The following is a 26,616-nucleotide window of genomic DNA, read 5'->3' as shown; positions in this document are numbered from 1 at the left end:
TGTTACCATATGTCAAAAGAGTTACATGGCTTTGGTAATAACGGTGATCACCTGCTTTATAAAACAGTAGGTTTGAATTAAATTGTCAAGCAAAGTATTAGAACTGTTAAATATTGTTTCGGTGAGTCTGCTATGAGAAAAAAAGAAGGTTGCGAATGAAATAAGCGTTTCAAAGAAGGCCAGGAAAACGTCGAGTCTCACGAGTTCCCTGGACGCTCCAGCACATCGTCAACCGTTCATATGTTGCGAAAAGTGGAAGAAGTAATTGCAGACGATAACTGAATCATAGTCAGAGACGTTTCCGATAATTCTGTTGCATCAGTTAGCTCACCCCCTTATTTTTTCGAATTTACTTTGTATGAAATGTGACATCAAAATATATTACAAAACTGTTGGCTTTAGAACAAAATCAACGACAAAGTAAGTTTCTCAGAAGTCAATAAATGACAAAGTAGAACCACTGAAACGTCTTTACAGACAATGTCGAATTTCCGGCTTAATTGTCCCTTTCTAAGCATTATGAATTGCCAAGATCGGATAAAGCTCGAACAAGTGCAATTAAACGTGCAGTTTATGCTCACCATTCCCTTTTATTTTAACAGCATATTATTCCACGAGTTCCAGTGACCAATAAGGAGTGTTAAGGAGTGTTATTTACAACACCTCTTGTGTTGAGTAAAAAAAGCGTTACAATGAATCCGTAAGAAGTCTGTATGTTCCAGAATTAAAAAGAAACCTGTAAGGACCCTTATTTTAGAAACAGAGATGAGATTAAAAACTCACCGCCAATGGAGATGATAGCTGTCACAAGGAACTAGTTCCAGTAGTGTTGCGAATACTGGAATAAGCACTGTCATAATTGCATAGTTTCTAATGGGGGGGGGGGGGGGGCTATTTTGAAGAGGATAAAATTGACAAGAATAATATACAGAAGAATGGAAAAGAAAACTGATAATCTGTTCGATGACTAACAGTTTGGCTTTAGGAAAGGTTAAGGGGCCAATGAAAGCAAGACTGAAGGAAAGTCGGATAGTTTATGGCATTTATCGTTCTGGAAAAAGTGTTAGTCAGTCTAAAATGGTGCATCGTTTTCGAAAATGTGAGAAGAATACGGTACTCTGTACGGAAAGACGAGTAATATGCAATACGTACATGAACGAAATGGATCAAAGTCTGGAAGACCAGAAACAAAGTGCGAAGTGCTCGGACTAGAAAGATGCAAGTCAGTTATACAGTCTTTCGCTCCGGAGAAGCAATGAGAGAAATAAAGGTTCAAAAGTGAAATTAAAATTCAAGGTGATAGGATATCAGTGATAAGGTTAGTCGACGCTGCTATCTACAGTGAAAGTAAAGAAAGACTGCAAGATTTGTTGAACGCAATGAAGAATCTAACGAGTACACAGAGTACAGAGCCTGGATTTGGAACAAGTCGAAGTAAGACGAAAGTGATGAGAAGTAGCAGCAACGGGAACATCGAGAAATTTAACATTAGAATCAGGATCACGAAGTAGAAGAAGGCATAAAAATAATCAATGATGGACAGAGCCAGCAGTCTTGCACTGGCAAAGAAGACAGTACTAGGCAAGAGAAGTTTACTAGTATCAGCCATAGACCTCAATTTGGGGAAGAAAATTTTAAAAATTCGTGGTGGAACCCGTCATTGTTAAATTCGGACTGTGGGAGAATCGGAACTGAAGGGAATCCAGGCAATGGAAATGTGGTGCTACGTTCGAATGTTGAAAAATTGGGTTTAGCGATAAAGTAAGGAATGTGGAATATTTCCACAGAATCGATGAGGAAAGGAATATATGGAAGACACTGACATGAAGAAGAGACGGATAATTGGGCAAGTGTTACAACATCATGGAATAACGTCCATGGCCCTAGAGGAAGCTGCAGAGGTTGCAAACTGCAGAGAAAGACAGAGATTGGAATACATGCAACAAGTAATTGAGAACTTAGGTTGTAGTTGCTATTTTGAGATAAAAAGGTTGGCACGGGAGAGAAATTCTTGAAAATGTACTTCAAGAAAACCAAAGAGCACATAAGTTTGTGTTTTGTTGATTTTCTATTGAAACATGAATTATAACAGATGTGATGGTCGATGAGAGCAAGTAATCCTTAAGGTTTTTGTAGTGCTCCTCAAAGTAACCACCCTCACACGGGACAATGTACATTTTCCTGTCTCATTCTGGTAGTCTTTTAGTATCATATGTAATGTGTAAGACATATGGACGGCGGAGTGTGACATCAGTGGCCTGTTCGTTATCCCCCAAAGAGAACCGTGCACATTTAGCTTTCCACAGATTAATAACTCGCCCTCTGGAAGTAGTAGTTGTTAGTACAAAATGTAGCCCATATCTTGGCACACGTGTGTACTGAGACGGCTGGTGTTGCAGTGCTGCCAGAGACGCCGGTTATCCTGGATCGGTGGGGGCGGCGGCTCAACAAGACGCTGGGCCCGCTGCTGGAGGGCGACGACATCACCCTCAACTGCCGCGTCGTCGGGGGTGAGTGACGCCTCCCCACAGGAGGCGTTTCCTTTCTCGTTATCATCTAATATTGTGCATGGCCTTTAGTATTGTAGAGCAACTACTAGTAGCTTTGTTCTTTGCTTAGTCTTATACTACAGAGAAACACTTGCTGCAATGTGTATTTGTTTTCTGGTAGGTTTGTTCTTTGCGTCGTTTTCAGCTCACTGGAAAACTCTCACGATAAGACGTTTTACTTTTCCCTACCAAAACCTACCCTGCTGTTTTCCATTTCTCTATGAACAATTCATCAGTCAACAAATTCAACATTTTCTCCATATAGTTCGTAAATGGGTGTATTTACTTAAATTCGGGATGTTGAATTCATTAGTAAGAACAGTTTATCTCTATCGCTTCGCATTTCCTAAGATGCAAAGCAGAATCAAAAACAGTTATGGCGTACATTAACACAATTAAAATAAAGAAGAAATGCATATTCAGAACTCTATAACTAAATACTATTTAAAATGTACATAAGGACATGACGTCAGTAGAAGGTGTAAATTAGCTCAACATATTTTCAATTGTTTTCGCCTTTGTCATTCGGAAAATGACACAACGATGCTCTTCTTTTGTTTTCGTTTCATCACTGGTTGCCCGTCATTGAAGGGTTCGACTGATCTTGGTAACGGTGATCCATCGTACGGATGTTTTGGTGAAAGCGTTCGAACTGCTGATTGCTTACAACTCGCAAGTTTTATAGAAAGAAATGAGGATTGGGATTTAAAAGGTGTATCTGAAATGACATTCTATATTCCACGTTCTAGTAGCTATCTAATAGATCATTCACAATGGAAACATAGTTATCGTCTCATATTATACAAAAAGCCCTTCACAATTGCACTGAAAGAGGACCAAGTAGCTAATTTTATATTCGTGAGTTTCGTATCGAAGATCGCAAATGTTATGAAGATAAATTTGAAAACTTTATACGTATCTAGCTTTACCTAAATTCCCTGCATTATTTGTGAGGCAGAAGGAATAGTGAATGTGGCGGCTAAACGCTTTCCTATCAACACTTCGGTGAAAGAGGTAGTATTGGATGTTAAGCAATTTGAGATGCGAAATTTTATCTTGATCACAAGCAGGACAGTCAAAATGTAGAATACATGCCTTCTTAACTCAATCAGTTATTGGTTTTTTGTTGAGATTTTCGGATGAATTTCCCACCCACAAAACCTTTTGGCGTGGTTTGGACAACAACGACGTTTGCCGGTTCCCATTTTTACTGTATTTTAATCACCATGGCTTGCTACTACTTCTCACGAAAAAGACACACTGAGGTAACAAAAACTCGCAAGACACTGTTGGGCCTAGGTAAACTTTTTGAGAATTGCGCCATTCTTGTTTCAGTACACATTAAATGATAAAGACAATGTCGCTCTACGACTAGCCTCACATCATATAAGTAAATTTGATAATCATTATCACACCTTCCACCTAATCAAGTATGTAGACCTTCTTACAGCAAAACAACAAGAATTAAAACATCAAGCATCCAAACAAAAGAACAGTAAACAGCGGAATACGGAAAATAGACAGCAAAAAAACATTAAAATCTCTTACGTGCTAGAACACTTTGAAAGCTAGATTCTGATGCTTACCAATTGACATATCACACCCCAGACGGAAAATGGCTGTCGAGTAGTGATCTAACAGAACGTCAAGTAAGTTTACGAACAGTGTAGTATGATGACTGTGATGAAAAATTGCGAAGATGATTCTGGGCGAAGGTCATGCTCTAACCTCATCAGGGACCTCTAGCGGCAAGCCAGATGTTTCCAGGTCAAACATTTGATGCTACAATTTGTGGAATTCGCAATAAGGGTAGAGGTGCATATCAAGTAGCGACTAATACGCTCGCGAGCGGATCTTGAGCTAGTCGGGGAAGGACTGACGGGGCAACCTCACCTGACAAGTCTGTGAGCCTAATTGGTCTCGAGCGCATGAACACTAACAAGAGCCCAACGGTATGGTCAGCACTGCGTCCTTCTCTGTCCGCCAGGGTAACCAACACCACATGACTCCCGGCTAGCGGCTCGTGAGTCCCTACACTTGCTACCAAAGTGGCAACAATGGTATACACAACTTGCATGAGTTCCGGAGCCAAATACATCTACGTTTTAAATGCTACTTGGTTAACGATGGCGTATATGGTGTATGTGTCTTCAATTTAGTCGTGTAACATTTGTGAAGTGCTGCTTGAAGCTCATCGACAGAAGATTAAATTTCATTTTACAAATTTTCAAATTTGTGTGAAATCTTATGGGACTTAACTACTAAGGTCATCAGTCCCTAAGCCTATCTGTTCTAAATCAAGTCATGTTCCTTCTTTTTTTCTTGGTGGGGTTTAAGGGCGCTCAACTACTGAGGTCATTAGCGCCCAGTCACTGTTGTGAGAGCACATGGAATCTAGTGAAACTCAAGGGGAGGGGGGGACACCAGAAAGACCTGACAAAGATGTAGATAAAATAAGAAAAAAGGTTAGATGTCTTTGGACAAGCCAGTCAAAGTTATAAAACGCAGAACACGAGCAGCTGCTCGAGCGTCATCAGCTAAAATATCCGGTAAAGTAGATGGCAGGGACAGGACAACACGAGATTGACTAAAGCGGGGACACGACAATAAAACATGGCGCACTGTTAATGCCTGACCACAAGGGCACTGCGGGTCTGCGTCACCGGAGAGCAGGTAGCGGTGGCTAAACCGGCAATGCCCAATCCTTAACCTGGTCAGAAGGACCTCCTCTCGCCGAGATGGTCGGAAGGAGGTTGTCCAAGCAGTTGGGAGCGGTTTTACTGCCTGGAGCTTGTTTCCTTGGAGGGATGACCAAACATCCCACCACAACGACACAAGCCTCTTACAAACATCCCCACGAACGTCAGATGACGGGACACAATGGGAGGCTGGCCGACGCAGGAGGACTGCAGCCTTGGCTGCAGCATCCGCAGCCTCATTCCCAGGCACTCCTACATGTCTGGGGACCCACAGAAAGCTGACAGAAGAACCATTATCAGCGAAAGAATGGAGGGACTGCTGTATCCGTTGAACCAAGGGATGGACCGGATAGGGAGCTCCAAGGCTCTGAAGAGCACTGAGTGAGTCAGAGCAGAGTACATACGATGAATGGCGGTGGCGGCGGGCATACTGAACGGCTTGATGGAGAGCAGAAAGCTCGGCCGTAAAGCTGGAACATTCGTCGAGAAGCCGGTATTTAAAGGTGGCGGCCCCGACGACAAAGGCACAGCAGACACCATCGTCAGTTTTGGAGCCATCGGTGTAAATAAAGGTGTGACCGGCAAGTCGAGCACGAAGTTCGACAAACCGTGAGCAATACACTGCAGCCGGAGTACCCTCCTTCGGGAGTTTTTTTTTTGTTTGTGGTTTTAGGGCGCAAAACTGCTATGGTCATTAGCGCCCGGACCGTGACTGAGGAAATAATAAAAACCGAAAATGGAAAACAGCAAAAAAGGGAACGAAACTCAAAGAATTGGAGACACTAAAAGCAGAAACAAGGCTTAAAAGTCCACTACAGAGAGGGCTTGATGGTCCCCCGATAAAACTTCAAATGACTGACGTCATTTCACTGTCACTAATAAAGTGGAGAACGCGGTCGGCTGAGCGCGTGTCATCTGCTAAAATCACCGATAGGTCAGGCGATAGCTGTAGACGGGAGCGTAACGGATTAAAATAGGGGCATTCAATTAAAAGGTGTCTGACCGTCCACAGCTGAGAGCAGTGGGGACAGAGTGGGGGAGGATCGCCGCTTAAAAGATGTCGATGGCTAAAAAGACAGTGCCCTATCCGGAGTCTAGCTAAAATTACCTCCTCCCGACGACGCGTTCGGGAGGAAGAGGTCCAAGCGCAAGGAAGGGCTTTCACTTCCCGCAATTTATTGCGGGGAAGTGTTGACCAATGCGCATGCCATAAATGAGCAACTTTGCGACATAAACCGCTCCGTAGATCGGTGAAGGGAAGCGACTGAATAGCTGGCCGAGGAAGAGAAACTGCAGCCTTGGCTGCTATATCAGCCGCCTCATTCCCACAGATACCAGCGTGTCCCGGGAGCCAGAGGAACGCCACCGAGACGCCCCCCAGGTGGAGCAAGCGCAGACAGTCCTGAATCCGGTGGACCAGAGGGTGCACAGGGTAAAGAGCTTTGAGACTGAGGAGAGAGCTGAGAGAATCTGAGCAGATTACGTACTGTATCCGCTGATGGCGGCGGATGTAGTGGACAGCCTGGAGAACAGCGAAAAGCTCCGCAGTATAAACCGAACACTGGTCGGGAAGCCGAAAGTGATTTGGGGCGTCGCCAACAATATAGGCACTCCCTACACCCAACGATGTTTTCGAGCCGTCGGTGTAAATAAAGGTGGCGTCCGTCATTTGTGCACATAGAGCAGCAAATGCCCGACGATAACAAAGTGAAGGTGTACCATCCTTGGGAAATTGACAAAGATCACGGAGCAGACAGATCCGGGGACGGAGCCAAGGCGGTGCTGTACCCCAAGTTGTCAAGAAGGTTTTAGGAAAGCGGAAGGAAAGAGAATGGAGCAGTTGACGGAAGCGGACTCCCGGGGGTAGTAGGGAGGAGGAGCGGCCTGCATACCCTACATCAAAGGAGGCGTCGAAAAAAGGGTCATGGGCTGGATTAGCAGGCATGAAAGACAGATGGCTAGCATAACGGCTCAGAAGGACCGCTCGCCGATTGGACAGCGGAGGTTCAGCAGTCTCAGCATAAAGGCTTTCCACAGGGCTAGTGTAAAAAGCTCCAGACGCTAAACGTAATCCACGGTGGTGGATAGAGTCGAGACGCCGAAGAATAGACGGCCGAGCAGAGGAGTAGACTATGCTTCCATAGTCCAATTTCGAGCGCACTAAGGCGCGATAGAGGCGGAGAAGGACCACTCGGTCCGCTCCCCAGGAGGTACCATTCAGGACACGGAGGGTGTTTAGCGTTCGCAAACAGCGAGCCGAAAGATAGGAAACGTGGGAGGACCAGCACAGTTTTCTGTCAAACATAACACCCAAGAATTTAGTGACGTCTGAAAACGGAAGGTTGACAGGACCTAGATGTAAGGAGGGCGGAAGAAACTCCTTACGTCGCCAAAAATTAATACAAACGATCTTACTGGGAGAAAAACGGAAGCCGGTTTCGATGCTCCAAGAGTGGAGGCGATCGAGACATCCTTGAAGACGTCGTTCAGGAAGGCTGGTCCGTTGAGAGCTGTAGTAGATCCCAAAATCGTCCACAAAGAGGGAGCCCGAGACGTCAGGAAGGAGACAATCCATAATTGGATTTATAGCGATGGCAAACAGGACAACACTCAGCACGGAGCCCTGGGGTACCCCGTTTTCTTGAGAGAAAGTACGGGAGAGAGTAGTGTTCACCCGCACCCTAAATGTTCGCTCTGCCATAAATTCGCGAAGAAAAAGGGGCAGCCGGCCTCGAAAGCCCCAAGAGAACAGTGTGCGGAGGATGCCTGTCCAACAGGTATCGTATGCTCTCTCCAGATCAAAAAATATTGCTACCGTTTGGCGTTTCCGGAGAAAATTGTTCATGATATAAGTGGAGAGAGCAACAAGATGGTCAACTGCAGAGCGATGCTTTCGGAATCCGCATTGGGCAGGTTTTAAAAGATCGCGTGATTCCAGCCACCAAGCTAAACGGTAATTCACCATACGCTCCAAAATCTTACAGACACTACTCGTAAGAGAAATGGGGCGATAGCTAGAGGGGAGATGTTTGTCCTTTCCAGGTTTCGGAATGGGAACGACGATAGCTTCCCGCCATCGTCTGGGAAAAGTACTGTCGGTCCAAATTCGATTATAAAGGCGAAGGAGGTAACGCAGACTATGGGTTGATAAATGCAGCAACATTTGGACATGGATACCATCCGATCCTGGGGCGGAGGAGCGAGAAGAAGAAAGGGCATGTTGGAGTTCCCGCATGGAGAAAACAGCATTGTAGCTTTCGTGATTTTCAGAGGAGAAAGCAAGATGTCGCACTTCCGCTGCACGTTTCTTCGGGAGAAACGCTGGCGGGTAATTTGAAGAGCTCGAGACCTCAGCAAAGTGCTGACCCAATGAGTTAGATATTGCGACGGGGTCCACTAAGGTATCATGCGCGACAGTGAGCCCAAAGACCGGGGAGAAACTAGGCGCGCCTGAGAACCGTCGAAGCCGACTCCAAACTTCCGGGGAGGGAGTGAAGGTGTTAAAGGAGCTAATAAAGAATTGCCAGCTTGCCTTCTTGCTATCGCGGATGACGCGACGGCATCGCGCACGGAGCTGCTTATAGCGGATACAGTTTGCCAAAGTAGGATGGTGACGAAAAATGCGAAGAGCACGTCGTCGCTCACGTATTGCGTCACGGCATGCCTCGTTCCACCAAGGAACTGGGGGGCGCCGGGGCAATTCGGAGGTGCGTGGTATTGAACGTTCCGCAGCTGTAAGAATAACGTCGGTAATATGTGTGACCTCATCGTCGACGCTGGGAAAGCGACGGTCATCGAATGTCGCTAGAGACGAAAAAAGTGTCCAATCGGCTTGGGCAAACTTCCAGCGTCGCGGGCGCATATATGGCAGTTGAGGCTGCAGCCTAAGGACACATGGAAAGTGGTCACTCGAGTGTGTATCATCAAGGGCGAACCATTCGAAGCGCCGAGCTAGCGGAACAGTACCGATCGCAAGGTCCAAATGAGATAAATTTGTCGTGGAGGCAGACAAAAACGTGGGGACCCCAGTGTTGAGGCAAACTAGATCCGCTTGGTGGAAGACGTCTAGCAATAGGGAGCCACGTGGACAAGGATGTGGAGATCCCCAAAGCGGGTGGTGGGCATTGAAGTCCCCAACCAGCAAATAGGGGGGTGGAAGCTGACCAAGCATATGAAGGAGATCCGCTCGCGCCATTGGTGTGGACGATGGAATGTAGACAGTACAAAGAGAGAATGTGTATCCAGAAAGGGAAAGACGGACGGCGACAGCTGGGAAGGAACTGTCTATGGGGATTGGATGATAATGGAGAGTATCATGGAGAAGTATCACGAGTCCCCCATGGGCTGGAGTGCCTTCCACAGAGGGGAGGTCATATCGGACGGACTGAAATTGAGGGAGAACAAAGCGGTCATTAGGACGCAGCTTTGTTTCCTGAAGACAGAAGATGACCGGCGAGTAGGATCGTAAGAGGATCGACAATTCATCCCGATTGGCTCGAATGCCGCGGATATTCCAGTGGATAATGGACATAGGGTGAACAGAAAATGGAGGAATGTGACCAAGCGTGCTGTCAACTCAACGACTGCTCAGAGCTTGCGACCGACAGCATGGAATGGCATTCAGCCGAAGGCGGAAGATCCTGATCCATAGGTTGGTCAGGAGCAGCTCCTGCCACCAGCGGCCGGCCGGTTGATCGGCCGCCAGCAGTGCGCCTCGGCGACACAGAAGACGGCCGAGGGCGATTTCCGCCAGGTGGCGCTGTGGATGGGACACGCCTTGGCGGAGAAGGAGAGGAACTGGGTTTCTTTGTAGCCTTCTTGGAAGTATGAGGTTTAGAGGAAGGAGGAACCGATGGTGGTGAAGTTGCCGTACGTAAAAACTCTTCACGAGTATGCTCTTTCTTCGAAGACTTGGTGTCTGACTTGTGGGCTCGAGATTTAGCAGAACCCGACGAAGGGTGAGCCAAAGAGTGGGCAGGCGAAAGTGGTGAAGTTGAACGGGCGATCTTTGCGCTGGCCGATCGGATGACCGTGGCACTAAAGGTGAGGTCGCAAGTCTGCGTGGCCACCTCCTTTGTTGGCCGAGGAGAAGCAAGGACAGTGCTGTATTTGCCTGTCTGAGGCACGGTGGGTTGTCGACTGGCGAATAATGTCCGAGCAGCAAAGGTCGACACCTTTTCCTTCACTCTTATTTCCTGGATGAGCTTTTCGTCCTTAAAAACGGGGCAATCTCGAGAGGAAGCAGCGTGGTCACCCATACAGTTGATGCAGCGAGGGGATGGAGGTGGACAAGCACCCTCATGGGCATCCCTGCCACACGTAACACATTTGGCCGGATTAGAACAGGACTGGCTGGAGTGATTGAACCGCTGACACCGATAGCAACGCGTAGGGTTTGGGACGTAAGGGCGAACGGAAATTATCTCATAGCCTGCTTTGATTTTCGATGGGAGTTGCACTTTGTCAAATGTCAAGAAGACAGTGCGGGTTGGAATGATCTTCGTGTCAACCCTTTTCATAACCCTATGAACAGCCGTTACGCCCTGGTCTGACAGGTAGTGCTGAATTTCTTCGTCAGACAGTCCATCGAGGGAGCGTGTATAAACGACTCCACGCGAGGAATTTAAGGTACGGTGCGGTTCCACCCGGACAGGGAAAGTGTGTAGTAGTGAGGTACGCAGCAATTTTTGTGCCTGGAGGGCACTGTGTGTTTCTAACAACAGGGTGCCATTCCGTAATCTGGAACAAGACTTTACAGGACCTGCAATTGCGTCGACACCTTTCTGAATAATGAATGGGTTGACTGTGGAGAAGTCGTGACCTTCGTCAGACCGAGAAACAACAAGGAACTGTGGCAACGATGGAAGAACTGACTGTGGTTGAGACTCAGTGAACTTACGTTTGTGAGCAGACATAGTGGAAGATGAGGAAACCATTGCGGAAGAATCCCCCATGATTACCGGCGTCTCCGATGGCGCGCTCCTCCCTTGTGGGGGCCCTCTCTGAGGGCACTCCCGCCTTAGGTGATTGTTCACACCTCAGGTCACACCTCCCGACAAACGGACGGAGGGACCAATCGGCACTTTCGGAAGGTATCAGCTCGGGTAATCACCCCTCCCTGGGCCTGGCCGTTACCAGGGGGTACGTACGTGTCCTACCTGTCTACCCGGGGCGGGGAATTACGCGTTACCCCGTCACCGGCTACGCATGGAAGTGCGTGGGTCGGCCTTCAGACACGCACAGGGAGGAAGAAAGGGAAAGGGAAAGGAAAGAAGAGGTCTCAAACGCCGCAGCGGAGAAAAGGGTAGAGAGAAGAGGTAAGGAAAAGAGAAGGACAAAGGAAGGACGAAGACTTACAAGTAAGGAAGGCAAAGAATGTGGTACATTTACAAGCGTCCGTCTCCGGACGTAGGCACAAACCATTCCCCCAGAGGGGGAGAAAAGGAAGGAAGGAGCCAGAGGTGAGGGGGGGGGGGGCGAAGATGGGGGATGGGGAAGGATGCGGAAAGGGAAGGTATGCAGCCCGGAAAGGAAGGAGGGCCACATAAGCTCGGGGTCCCGTGCTCGCTACGCACGTATCCACAAAAGAGTTGTGGATCCCCTGGGGGGTCCTTTGGGAGTGAGCTGAGGTCGAGATAAATATGAACCGGAGCCTGGAGCCAAGGTGGTGTCCGGCTCTCACCCTCTCTGAAGGTGGTAGGGAGGGCAAAATCCAATTGTCGAAGCAGGCGACGGAAGCGGACTCCGGGGGGCAGCAGGGCAGACACATACAACCAGTACTGACGGTCGAGAGAATCGGCGAAGAAGGACTGGTAAGAGGGGTGGTCGGGCATAGACAACAGCCGGCAGGCATACCGACAGAGCAGTACGTCGCGCAGGTAGGTCAATGGTAATTCGGCAGCTTCAGCATAAAGACTCTCGACAGGACTAGTGTAGAAGTCTCCTGTCACAAGACGTAACCCCCGATGGTGGATGGAGTTGAGACGGCGGAAGAGGGATGGCCGAACAGACAAGTAGACGAAGCTCCCATAATCCAGCTTCGATCGGACTATGGACCGATACAAGCGAAGCAGGACAGTGTGATCCGCTCCCCAAGATGAACCACTAAGAACTCTGAGGACATTAAGGGAACGTGTACAATGGGCCGCCAAATAAGAGACATGCTGAGACCAACACAGTTTCCTGTCCAACGTGAGCCCTAGAAACTTAGTTGTTTCCACGAATGGGAGAACAACGGGACCGAGATGTAAGGATGGCGGAAGGAACGCTTTATATCGCCAAAAGTTGATACAAACCGTCTTCTCTTCAGAGAAACGGAAGCCATTTGCCACGCTCAATGAGTATAGGCTGTCTAGACAAAGCTGAAGGCAGCGCTCCAGGAGGCATGTTCTCTGGGCACTGCAGTAGATCGCGAAGTCATCGACAAAGAGAGAGCCTGAGACATTAGGTGGAATGCAATCCATAATTGGATTGATCGCGATGGCAAAAAGGGCTACGCTCAAAACGAAGCCTTGAGGCACTCCGTTCTCCTGGAGGAAGACGTCGGACAATACGGAACCCACATGTACCCTAAACTTTCGATTCGTTAAAAAAGAATCAATAAAAAGTGGCAGGCGACCGCGTAGGCCCCACCTGTGCATAGTGCGGAGGATACCTCCTCTCCAACAGGTATCATAAGCCTTCTCCAAATCTAAGAACACGGCTACCGTTTGGCGCCTTCGCAAAAAGTTGTTCATGATGAATGTCGACAAGGTCACAAGGTGGTCAACAGCGGAGCGGCGGCGACGAAAGCCGCATTGGACATTGGTAAGTAGCCGTCGAGATTCAAGAATCCAAACTAACCGAGCATGAACCATGCGCTCCATCACCTTACAGACACAGCTTGTAAGAGAAATGTGGCGGTAACTAGAAGAAAGGTGTCTATCCTTCCCGGGTTTGGGTATAGGAACAAAGACGGCGTCACGCCAACGCATGGGGACCTGACCTTCGGTCCAGACGCGATTGTAGGTACGAAGAAGGAAGCTTTTTCCCGCCGGAGAAAGGTGTGCCAGCATCTTAACGTGAATGGCATCGGGCCCCGGAGCAGAGGACCGGAACAGTGCAAGCGCACGTTCGAGTTCCCGCATAGTAAAGGGGGCATTGTAAGTTTCCAGATTCAGCGAGTGGAAGGAAGGTCGCCGAGCCTCTTCTGCCTCTTTCCTGGGAAGGAAGGCAGGGTGGTAATGGGCGGAGCTTGAAACCTCCGCGAAAAACCGGCCGAAGGCGTTGGAGACAGCCACAGGATCAACGAGGACCTCATTACCTGAGGTCAGGCCAGGTACCGAGGAGTGGGCCTTAATGCCCGACAGCCGGCGCAGGCCACCCCAGACGACAGAAGAGGGAGTAAAACTGTTAAAGGAGCTGGTGAAAGAGGCCCAACAAGCTTTCTTGCTGTCTTTGATGACTCTACGGCATTGCGCTCGGAGTCGTTTGTATCCAGTACAATTCGCGAACGTAGGATGGCGGCGAAAGGTGCGTAAAGCACGTCGTCGAGCACGGATAGAGACTCTACAAGCCTCGTTCCACCAGGGGACGGAAACGCGACGTGAAGAATAGGTAGTACAAGGAATGGAACGTTCGACAGCATTGATGATAACAGCCGTGAGGTATTCGACCTGACTGTCACAACTGAGAAAATCGTGGTCCGGAAAGGTCGCCAGGGAGGAGTATAGACCCCAGTCAGCTTTCGGTATGTTCCAGCTCGAAGGACATGGGGATGGGGTGTGGTGCAGGAGACGAACGACACAGGGGAAGTGGTCGCTCGAATAGGTGTCAGAAAGGACATACCACTCGAACCGACGGGCAAGAGTGGTAGATCAGATCGAGAGGTCCAAGTGGGAGTAGGTATGAGTAGAGTCCGAGAGGAAAGTCGGGGCACCAGTATTGAGACAGACAAGATTGAGATGGTTGAAGACATCCACCAAGAGGGAGCCTCTTTGACAGGATGCAGGAGAGCCCCAAAGGGGATGATGGGCATTGAAGTCGCCAAACAACAAAAACGGCGGAGGAAGCTGAACACTCAGGTGCATCATGTCAGCCCGATTAACTGCGGATGATGGAGTGTAGATGGTACAAACTGAAAAAGTAAAAGCAGAAAGATTAAGACGGACAGCTATTGCTTGGAGTGGGGTGGTCAATGGGATGGGATGGTAATAGACATCGTCCCGAACGAGCAGCATGACCCCACCATGAGCTGGGATACCGTCCACAGGGGTGAGGTCATACCGCTCCGAGGTATAGTGGGTAAAGGCAATAAGGTCAGTCGGGTGCAACTTGGTTTCCTGGAGACCAAGGACGAGCGGACAGTGCAGGCGGAGCAGCAGATCGAATACTTCTTATGTTCCAATGTAACAAGGCCATCGCTAGTCAAAAAAGAGGGGGAACGAGACGGGGGAAGAGCTGGTCACCTCGACGGCGGCAGAGGACCAGGTTTCGAGGGAACAACGCTACAACCGGCGGGAGGCGGATCGTGTTCCATCGAGTCGTCGCCAGCTGCGGCCGCTGTCCCTGGTGGTGTAGGAGGGGCAGCATCATTTGCCAACGAGAGGCCAGCTGAGCGCCTGGCAGCAGAGCGTCCCGGCGAAACTGAGGACGGCCGGGAGCAGCTACTCACGAATGGAGCGTCAGACGAAACGCGCTGGGGTGGAGAGGGGGATAGAGACTTCTTCTTGGGGGCCTTCTTGGAAGTCCGAGGAGGCACAGGGGTGGTGGGCTGGATCCGAAGAAGGTCCTCACGCGCGGGGTCCGTTTTGGAACGCCGGACCTCGGAAGCTGGGGTCCGGAACGTTTCCCCGATGGATGCCTGAGAAGAGGAACGCTTCTGAGGCGGCGGGGGAGGAGGAGGAGGAGGAGGAGGAGGAGGAGGAGGAGGAGGAGGAGGAGGAGGAGGAGGAAGGGTGGCCCCTGGGGCAGAGGGGGCGGGGGCCATGGGGGAGGAGGATTTGGAAGTGAGGGATTTGGGAGGCGGAGGCAGAGGCAGGGAACCCGGATGGGGGGAGGAGGCAGAGGGGGACAGGATAGGGGTGAGGATACCGCGGAAGGAGGGGACACCACTGAGGCAAACGAAGTGGTCAACGGCACGGGATGGAGGCGGTCATACTTCTTCCTGGCCTCAGAATAAGAGAGACGATCCATAGTTTTGAGTTCTTGTATCTTCTTCTCCTTCTGATATGTGGGGCAGTCTGAGGATCTAGGCGAGTGGATGCCAGGACAGTTAACGCACCGAGGTGGTGGGGTGCATGTATGTTCCTCACGAAGAGGACGTCCACAATCGCCACAAAGGGGCTCAGCCTCACACTGTGACGACATGTGCCCAAAGCGCAGACACCGAAAACAGCGCATAGGAGGCGGGACGTAAGGTCGCACGTCGCACCAGTAGCACATCACCTTTACCTTCTCCGGGAGAACGTCCCCCTCGAAGGCGAGGATAAAGGCCACAGTGTCGATGCGACGGTCTTTGGGGCCGTGCTGGACTCGCCGGAAGAAATGCACGCCTCGGCGCTCCAGGTTGGCCCTGAGCTCCTCATCAGATTGCAGCAGGAAGTTTTTTTTTTTTGTGGTTTTAGGGCGCAAAACGTCAACGGTCATTAGCGCCCAGACTACTTTAGGAATGCACCGCGAGTCACAAGTTTAAAACAGCAACAAAACGGAAAACACGATGAAAGACATACTGACAGGCATAGGATTAAAAAAGAAAACAGCATAATCAAATGTCCTTTGAGAGGGTTGTCAAATTGATAAAATGAAGAACGCGAGCAGCTGCTCGTGGGTCATCCGCTAAAATGGCTTCTACAGTACATGGCAGGCCAATATCGAGACGTAGGGTGTTAAAATTCGGACACGACGTTAAAATGTGGCGGACCGTCAGCAATTGCCCACACGGGCAGAACGGCGCCGGCGCAGCCGTCAGCAGATGGCGATGGCTGAACCGGCAGTGGCCAATTCGCAACCGGGCCAAAACTACCTCCTCCCGCCGAGAAGGGCGTGAGGAGGACGTCCAAGCCACGGGTAGAGCTTTCAAGGCCCGAAGCTTGTTGTCTGTAAGTGCAGCCCAATCGGCATGCCACAGCGAGACAATGCGCCGACAAATTACCCTGCTACAATCTGACGAAGGGACACCACAAGAAGCTGTCCGAGGCTGGAGGACCGCAGCCTTGGCCGCGGCATCTGCAGCTTCGTTCCCAGGGATACCGACATGGCCAGGAATCCACATAAAGCTAACCGGAGAACCGACGTCCACCAGCTGCTGAAGAGAGCGTTGGATCCGGTGCACGAAAGGGTGAACCGGGTACGGATCACCGAGGCTCTGGATAGCGCTCAGGGAATCGGAGCAGATGACATATGCAGAATGTCGGTGGCGGCAGATGTGAAGGACAGCCTGGTAGAGGGCAAAGAGCTCAGCTGTGAAGACCGAACAATGGCCATGGAGCCGATATTGGAAACTTTGTGCCCCGACAATAAAAGAACACCCGACCCCGTCATTGGTCTTAGAGCCATCTGTATAAATGAAGGTCATATTAATGAACTTCGAACGAAGTTCGACAAAACGGGAGTGGTAGACTGAATCGGGGGTAACCTCCTTCGGGAGCGAGCAGAGGTCAAGGTGGACGCGAACCTGAGCCTGGAGCCAAGGTGGCGTGTGGCTCTCGCCCACTCGAAAGGTGGCAGGGAGTGAAAAATGAAGGTGTTGAAGGAGGCGACGAAAGCGAACTCCAGGGGGTAGCAGGGCGGAGACATACAACCCGTATTGACTGTCGAGAGAGTCATCAAAAAAGGAACGATAAGATGGGTGGTCAGGCATTGCCAGTAGCCGACAGGCATACCGACAAAGCAGTATATCGCGCCGGTAGGTGAGTGGCAACTCACCAGCGTCAGCATGAAGACTCTCGACGGGACTAGTATAAAACGCTCCGATCGCAAGTCGTAAACCCCGATGTTGTATGGAGTTGAGGCGGCGTAAGATGGACGGCCGTGCAGAGGAGTATACGAAGCTCCCATAATCCAGCTTGGAGCGGACGATCGACCGATATAGGCGAAGGAGGACGGTTCGATCCGCTCCCCACGACATACCACTGAGAACACGGAGGACATTGAGAGAACGGGTACAACGGGCAGCCAAATAAGACACATGTGGAGACCAACTAAGTTTTCTGTCAAATGTAAGACCTAAAAATTTTGTTGTCTCCACGAATGGGAGAGCAACGGGACCAAGTCGTAAAGACGGTGGGAGAAATTCTTTGTAGCGCCAGAAGTTAATACAGACCGTCTTCTCGGCAGAAAAACGGAAGCCATTGGCGACACTCCACGAGTAAAGACGGTCAAGAGAACGCTGAAGACAGCGCTCCAGGAAACACGTACGCTGCGCGCTGCAATAGATGGTAAAATCGTCCACGAAAAGGGAGCCTGATACATCAGCTGGGAGGCAATCCATTATTGGATTGATCGCTATGGCGAAGAGAGCGACGCTCAAAACTGAGCCCTGTGGTACCCCATTCTCCTGGCGAAAGGCGTCTGACAGGACAGAACCCACACGTACCCTGAACTGTCGATCCATTAAAAAGGAACGAATAAAAAGAGGGAGGCGACCGCGAAGACCCCATGTATGCATGGTGCGGAGAATGCCCGCCCTCCAACAGGTGTCGTAAGCCTTCTCCAAATCAAAGAACACAGCCGCGGTCGGGCGCTTCCGCAAGAAGTTATTCATAATGAAGGTCGACAAGGTAACCAGATGGTCAACAGCAGACCGGCGCCTACGAAATCCACATTGTACATTGGTAAGTAGGCGTCGAGACTCGAGCAGCCAAACCAATCGAGAGTTAACCATTCGCTCCATCACTTTACAGACACAGCTGGTAAGCGAGATGGGTCGATAACTGGAGGGCAAGTGCTTGTCCTTCCCCGGCTTAGGAATCGGGACAACAATAGACTCGCGCCAGCATGCGGGAACATGTCCCTCAATCCAGATGCGATTGTAAGTACGAAGAAGAAAACCTTTACCCGCAGGAGAAAGGTTCTTCAGCATCTGAATATGAATAGAATCGGGCCCTGGAGCGGAGGACCGTGATCGGCCAAGTGCGTTTTCGAGTTCCCGCATGGTGAATGGGGCATTATAACTTTCACGATTCGAGGAGCGGAAGTTAGGTGGCCTAGCCTCCTCTGCCTGTTTGCGGGGGAGGAAGGCAGGGTGGTAATGAGCGGAGCTCGAAACCTCTGCGAAAAAGCGGCCGAAGGCATTGGAGACAGCCTCAGGGGCCACAAGGACGTCATTCGCGACCGTCAAGCCAGAAACTGGTGAGTGGACCTTAGTGCCAGATAGCCGGCGCAGGCTACCCCAGACAACAGAAGGAGGAGTAAAACTGTTGAAGGTGCTTGTGAAAGCAGCCCAGCTGGCTTTCTTGCTTTCTTTAATAATACGACGACACAGTGCACGTAATCGTTTATAATTGACACAATTCGCCACTGTAGGGCGGCGTTTAAAGGCGCGTAAAGCACGTCGACGAGCACGTAGAGCGTCTCTACATGCTGCGGTCCACCAGGGGACCGGTACGCGACGTGGATAAGAAGTAGGGTGAGGGATGGAATATTCAGCAGCAGAGAGGATGACTTCCGTGAGGTGTGCGACCTGACTATCGCAGCTTGGGAATGTTTGATCCTGAAAGGTCGCCCTTGAAGAGAAGAGCCCCCAGTCTGCTTTGGAGATGTTCCAATTAGATGAGCACGGAGAGGGGGTATGCTGCAGGAGATGGATAACACACGGGAAGTGGTCGCTCGAATATGTATCAGAAAGAGCATACCACTCGAACCGGCGTGCAAGTTGGGGAGTACATATAGAGAGATCTAAATGGGAATAGGTGTGAGATGTATCCGAAAGAAAAGTAGGGGCGCCAGTATTGAGGCAGACGAGATTGAGCTGGTTGAAAAGGTCTGCTAACAGGGAGCCCCTCGGGCAGGATGCTGGAGAGCCCCAAAGGGGATGGTGGGCATTGAAGTCTCCAGTTAACAAAAATGGTGCAGGTAGCTGAGCAATAAGTTGCATCATGTCTGCCCTGGTAACGGCAGACGACGATGGAGTGTAAGCGGTACAAATGGAAAATGTAAAAGTGGGGAGAGTAATGCGGATGGCAACTGCCTGCAGGCCGGTGTGCAACGTGATGGGATCGTAGTAAATATCATCCCGGACCAGCAACATAACCCCTCCATGAGCTGGGATACCTACCACAGGGGGTAGGTCAAAACGCACAGAGGTGCAGTGTGCCAAGGCAATTTGATCGCATGGGCGTAGCTTCGTTTCCTGGAGGGCTACGACGAGCGGACGGTGCAAGCGAAGCAGCAACTTCAAGTCCTCTCGGTTGGAGCGAATGCTGCGAATATTCCAGTGAATAAGTGCCATCGTAAGAAAAAAGGAAGATGAAAGAAGGGGTCACCTCGAAGGCCGCTGAGGGCCTGGCTTCGAGCGAGCACTGCCGCCGCTATCAGTAGGCGGACAGTCATCGTCCATTGGGTCTATAGGTTCATCGGCCATCTTGGGAAGATGGCCGGGAGGGGGAGCTTCCTCCGCCGGTGAACGGCCAGATGTTCGGCTACCAGCGGTGCGGCCAGGCGAAAGAGATGACGGCCTGGGGCGGCAACCGCTGGGTGGCGCAGGAGAAGAAATGCGCCGTGGCGGAGAAGGAGAACTGTGCTTCCTATTAGCCTTCTTGGATGGTCGTTTGGTGGAAGTACCGGACGAAGGCTGGGAGGTCGAGGTACGTAGGAAGTCTGCACGGGACGGTTCCTTCTTGAAGGCCCGTGCATCTGACTTCTGGGTCTTCGTCTTAGCAGAAGCTGATGAAGGGGCTGGTGTCTGTGGGGTGATGGGACGAAGAGGAGACGTCGACCGCGCGATCTTGGCACTGGCCGAACGGACGACCGTGGTGCTGAAGGTCAGATCGCAGGTCTGGGTTGCCACCTCCCTGGTAGTCCGAGGAGAGGCGAGGACAGTACTGTATTTCCCCGCTGGGAGCAGCGTGGGCTTCCTACTAGCCAATAGCTTGCGAGCAGCCGAGGTGGACACTTTCTCTTTGACCCGAATTTCTTGGATACAGCGTTCTTCCTTATAGACAGGACAGTCGCGGGAGGATGCAGCATGGTCACCCTGACAGTTCACACAACGAGGAGACGGAGGTGGACAGTCACCCTCATGGGCATCCCTGCCACAAGTGACACACTTAGCCGCATTGGAACAAGATTGGCGAGTGTGGTTGAAACGCTGACACTGGTAGCAGCGCATAGGTGTCGGGACATAGGGGCGAACAGAAATAACCTCGTAGCCCGCTTTGATGCGCGATGGCAGCTGAACACTATCGAAGGTCAAAAAAAGTGTCCAGGTCGGTACAAGGTCATTGTTGACCTTTTTCATGACCCTATGGACAGCCGTCACGCCCTGCTCAGCGAGGAAAGATTGAATCTCCTCGTCAGTCAAACCGTCGAGGGATCTAGTGTAGACCACACCACGAGACGAATTCAAAGTTCGGTGAGCCTCCACCCGGACAGGGAATGTGTACAGGAGTGTGGCCCGAAGCAGTTTTTGTGCCTGAAAGGCGCTCTCAGTTTCGAGTAATAAGGTACCGTTACGCAACCTGGTACAGGATTTGACAGATCCGGATATGGCATCGACGCCCTTCTGGATAACAAAAGGGTTGACAGAGGAAAAATCCTTTCCGTCCTCAGATCGAGAAACGACGAGGAACTGTGGGGCAGGCGGTAGTACTTTTGTCACTGGTAGCTGGTCACGTTTCCGTTTTTGGGCAGAAGTCGAGAGAGATGGAGTGAAATCCATTGCGGAGAAATCCCCCATGATTGCCAGCGTCTCCGATGGCGCGCTCCTTCCTTGTGGGGACCCTCTCAGAGGGCACTCCCGCCTTAGGTGAATGTTTACACCTCAGGTCACACCTCCCGAGAAACAGACGGAGGGACCAATCGGCATGGTCAGAAGGTATCAGCTCAGGCAATCACCCCTCCCCGGGCCTGGCCTTTACCAGGGGGTACGCGCGTGCCTTACATGTCTACCCAGGGCGGGGAATTATGCGTTACCCCGTCACCGGCTACGCGTGCGAACGCGTGGGTCGGCCTTCAGGCGCGCACAGGGAGGAAGGAAGAAGAGGAAAAAGGAGAGAGAGAGAGAGAGAGAGAGAGAGAGAGAGAGAGAGAGAGAGAGGACAGTGTCTCAAACGCCGAGGCGGAGACCAGAGAAGGCAAGGAGAAGAAGGCAATGAGAAGGCAATGAGAAGGCAAGGAGAAGAAGGCAAGGAGAAGAAGGCAATGAGAAGAAGGCAATGAGAAGAAGGCAATGAGAAGAAGGCAATGAGAAGAAGGCAATGAGAAGAAGGCAATGAGAAGAAGGCAATGAGAAGAAGGCAATGAGAAGAAGGCTATGAGAAGGCAAGGAGAAGAAGGCAATGAGAAGGCAAGGAGATTATGCAGGGGAAAGAGTAAGGAAGACAGTGAGGTGGAGAAGAGCAAAGAAAGGAACCAACCAAAGAAAGGAAGAAACGAGAAGTGAAAAAGCAAAATGACCGCAATTAGAGGTCGTGGAACCGTCCGTCTCCGGACGCAGGCGCTAACTACCCCCTTGAGGGGGAGGGACTCCTTTTAGTCGCCTCTTACGACAGGCAGGAATACCTCGGGCCTATTCTTACCCCGGACCCGCAGGGGGGGCAGCAGGAAGTCCCGATGAAAAATAACCCCCTGCGTCCTATTTAGTGCCAGATGCGGGCAATGGACACTGGGATATCCCCTAGGCGGTCGCACGCCTGGAGCGCCGCCGACTGTGTAGCGGAGGTGGTCTTTATAAGAACGGACCCCGAACGCATCTTACTGAGAGCCTCGATTTCCCCGAGGATGTCCTCAATGTGCTGAACAAAGAACATGGGCTTGGAGGTGGTGAACGTCCCCCCATCGGTTTGAGAACAGACCAAATAGCGGGGGAAGTACTTCGCCCCAAGTCGGCGGGCCTGTCCCTCCTCCCAGGGAGTGGCCAATGGGGAAAGGGCAGGAGAACCAGAACTAGAGACAGTACCTTTCCTTTTGAAAGACTAGGCTGCAGAGCGACCTGATACGTGTTGACGTTTCATCTGCGTAACGACTGCCCCGATGCCACCCACTCCGACCAGGGGCTCTCCCCACGGGCGCCACCCAGCCTCAGCAAGGGCCACCTGGCAGGATGACCGTTGCCGGGAGTCCTGATGCCCCAAGGAGACGGGCATCTACTCCTTGGCCGACGTGGGGAGGGTGCAGTTCAGGTATTGGCAGTACGATCCCTGTGTTGTCAGGGGGCTACAACCTAGAGGGTACATGACGACCCCACCACAACGTGCTGGCTACCGTGCTGGATTTCTGGTGCCATGGAAAGTCCATTATGATCGTAGGTGCAGATGGGGACGCACTATGGGCGTAACGTGTACAACCCATCAGGCGTTTAGGCCCAATTTGAGGAATAGTGGGTATGGTTACAACGCCAGTACAAATGCTGAGTGCCAAGGTCTTAGTGCACTGAGAACCAGTGTTTACACCACGTAAGGCGTCCTTCCCCAAAAGGCTCGTACTTCTGTAGAATTTTGAGAAAAAATTGAGGTCAAACTCTAAGGGGGACCATCACATGGAAGGCCGAAACGGTTGAAACTCCTTTTAGTCGCCTCTTACGACAGGCAGGAATACCTCGGGCCTATTCGTACCCCGGACCCGCAAGGGGCAGTTCCTTCTTCTATCGCATCAGACAAATCTTCCCTTCATAGAGGCTTCCAATGTATTTTTCCATCTATCCGCTCTCCTCTGCACTTAGGAGTGGAATTCCTCTTTCTTTTAATATCACCGAAGGTTGTTTTCACTTTCCTACATGCTGAGTCAGTCCTTCCGACAGTCACTCCTTTTTCTATTTCTCCACATTTTTCTTGCAGCCATTTCGTCTTAGCTTCCTGCACTTCTTATTTATATAATTCCTCAACGACTTGCACTTCTATATTCCGAGATTCATGGAACATATGTGTACTTCCTCCTCTCATAGGTGAACTGAAGTATTTCTTCTGTTAACCATGGTTTCTTCACAGTTACCTTCTTCGCACATAAGTTTTTCTTTCTAACTTTTGTGACGGCCCTTTCTAGAGATGTACATTCCTGGTCAACTGTACTCGCTTCTGAGCTATTGTTTATTGCTGTATCTTTAGCCTTACAGAGCTTCATGCGTATCTCGTCATTCCTTAGTACTTCCATATCCCACTTCTTTGCGTATTGATTCCTCCTGACTAATCTGTTGAACTTCAACCTACTCTTCATTACTACTATATTGTGATCTGAGTCTATATCTGCTCCTGGGTACCCCTTTCAATCCAGTATCTGATTTCGGGATCTCTGTCTGACCATGACGTAGTCTAACTTAAATCTTACCAGTATTATCCAGTCTTTTCCAGGAGTAGCTCCTCCCGTTGCAGTTCTTGAACAGAGTGTGCGATGTTACTACGTGAAATTTATTAAAGAACTCAATTAGTCTTTCTCCTCTCTCACTCGTTGTCCCAAGCCCAAATTCCTCTCTTACCATTACTTCCACTCCTTCCCTACAACTGCATTCCAATCCCCATGACTTAGATTTTCATCTCCCTTTACGTAATGTATTACCCTTTATGCTCGTAAACTTTCTGCCTCTTCCTGTTCAGCTTGCAACGTCGGCATGTATACCTGAACTATCGTTGTCGGTTTTGGTTATCTGTCGATTCTGAGAAGAAGAACTCTATTAACAGTAATACACTCTCTGCCCTACCTTCCGATTCATGTCGAATCCGACTCCCGTTATACCATTTTCTGCTGCTGCTGCTGCTGCTGCTACTGCTGCTGCTGATGTTACCCTATACTCATCTGACCAGAAATTCTTGTCTTATTTCCATTTCACTTCACTGAGCTCTACTATATCTAGATTAAGGCTTTTCATTTCCCCTTTCAGATTTTATACTTTCCCTACCACTTGAAGCCTCTGACATTCTACGCTCCGACTCGTAGAACGTTATCCTTTCTTGATTTTCAATCTTTTTCTGATGGACACCTCTCCTAAGGCAGTCCCTTCCCGAACATGCGAATGGGGGACAATTCCGGAATCTTTTGCCGATGGAGAGATCATCATGACATTTTTTCAATTACAGGCAACATGTCTAGTGGATATACGTTACGTGTCCTTAAGGCAGTGATTTCCATTGCCTTCTGCATCCGAATGCCCTTAATCATTGCTGATTCGTCCGCCTTTAGGGGCAGTTTCCCACCCCTAGGACGAGAGAGTGCCCTGAACCTTTGTCCGCTCCTCCACCCTCTTTGACAAGGCCGTTGGCCAAATGAGGGTGGTTTCTTACGCCGCAAGTTTTCGGCCACCAATGCTACCTCCTCCACATAGCGAGTTATTTGTTCCCGTCAGTGTTCAATGGGCTTCATTTCCGCTCTCTGTAGCTGAGTGGTAAGCGCGACAGAATGTCAATCCTAAGGCCCGGGTTCGTTTCCTTGCTGGATCGGAGATTTTCTCCGCTTAGGGACTCTGTGTTGTGTTGTCCTAATCATCATAATTTCATCCCCATCGACGCGCAAGTTGCCGAAGCGGCGTCAAATCGAAAGACCTGCACCTGGCGAACGGTCTACCTCACGGGAGGCCCTAGTCACACAACATTTATTTTAGTGGGCTTCTTAATAAGCCTCTCACTCACTGTGGTAGAACTAGTGCTCTGTTATTCACAGGGTCTATACCCACAGCAACTGACGCAGAGTGTAGTCGTATGTGTCTTAGTATTCATCGTTTACATACAAATAATTAATGGAAATCCAGAAAAGCGAAATTCCTTTAACATTCACGGCCTTGTATTTTGTTTCATCGAAATTTATTTTCATTCATTTATCTGTGTTATTCGTTGCGATTAACATTTTCATACACCTTCTCATTTTCCTATCAGCTGTGCAAGATGTCAAATTGTGAGAAAATATGAGTGGGCTATACGGAAAGACGGGTGATATACAATATGACGAAGAATCGAGAGGGAACAATAAGAATGAATCACCAAGAACCAAGTGCTCAAATTATTAAGGATGTGTGACAGAAACTTACTGTTAGCCCGTATTTTTCAACTTCAAAAAACAAATGGCAACAGTAAAAGAATGCTTGTAGAGGGCGGTTAAAGTTCTGGGAGAAAAGATGTCAATTATGAGATTCGCTGATAACACTTTCTATCGTCAGTGAATGTGAGGAAGAGCAAGGAATCTGCTTAATGGAATGAACAGACTGTATTGAATGTAAACCTAAGAAAGATGAAAACACTAAGAAACTGTAGAAATTAGCTGTATACTGAACGTCAGAATTGTTAGTCATTACGTAGACGACAAGAAAGAATTCTGCTACCTTCTAAGCAAAATAACCTGACGAATGAGGCAATGACGACATTAAAGCCATAACAGCACAGGCAAAGCGGGAATTACTGTCCAAATGATTTCTATTAGTACGGAAAACAGCACATAATTTGAGAACGAAATTTCAAATAATGTAAGGTTCGCGCACAGGAAGACGTGGTGTGGAGCATAGTTTTTGTGACAGTGTGTCATGGACTGTTGGAAAACCGGAGAAGATCAGAATCGAAGCGTTTGAGATTATTGAAGTACACTGAAAATTGAGTGGACTGATAAGATAAGGAATGACGGGGTTCTCTGTAGAATCAACGAAGAGAAAAACATATGGAAAATACTGGCATGATGAAAGGATTGGATGACAGGACATGGGCTAAGACATCAGGGAATAGTTTCCATGGTGCTACTCAGGATGTAGAGAATAAAACTGAAGTACTCGTAACACACGATGGTGGCTGTTACTGGGTAGGGAGCGGTGTATAAAATGCTGTTGCCTACAGCAACGAACTGTGGTTCAATTATTGGTACAACCAGATGGCTGCAGATGGGATCGCTTGCTCAGTGAGAAACAACGCAACTACTCGTGCTTTTTTTAGGAGTGCGAACGGTAAGTGTTGAACACATGTAGTTCCCATGTTGGCAGCTTTGCAAGGCGCGCTCAGATAGGACAGTATGAGTCCAGTGGCTCTTACTGATAAGATGGATTCTACGGGTTTTCCATATAACGTGAACTAGCTGGTTTGGAGGTGAAGCATCTTGTTGCCCAGCACTATGAAAGTCACGTAACCTCAACAGTAGGAAGTGTTAGTGTGGGAGGACAGTGTCAAACATTCGGGGCTAATAGTGTGTGAACGTATGTTTGTGTTGTTGGCTGCACTGGTGATGTGTCAGTGAGGCATAGATTAAAGGGATAGTTAGGCGATCAA

The 26,616-nt window shown here is 49.7% G+C and overlaps 1 protein-coding gene across 1 annotated transcript in view; it reads left to right on the top strand.

Annotated features, from left to right (window-relative positions):
• LOC126195038 (nephrin-like) overlaps positions 1 to 26,616 on the top strand; it is a 451,536-nt gene that overhangs the window by 258,690 nt on the left and 166,230 nt on the right. Inside the window, exon 4 of the mRNA XM_049933515.1 lies at positions 2,400 to 2,510. Coding sequence (XP_049789472.1) covers positions 2,400 to 2,510 — 111 coding nt within the window. The remainder of the gene's footprint in view (positions 1 to 2,399; positions 2,511 to 26,616) is intronic.

The sequence above is a fragment of the Schistocerca nitens genome, chromosome 1 (assembly GCF_023898315.1).
Source record: "Schistocerca nitens isolate TAMUIC-IGC-003100 chromosome 1, iqSchNite1.1, whole genome shotgun sequence".
NCBI classification, from domain to species: Eukaryota; Metazoa; Arthropoda; class Insecta; order Orthoptera; family Acrididae; genus Schistocerca; species Schistocerca nitens.
Note: the sequence above shows the minus strand (reverse complement) of the source record. Positions and strands in the feature narration are given on the sequence as shown.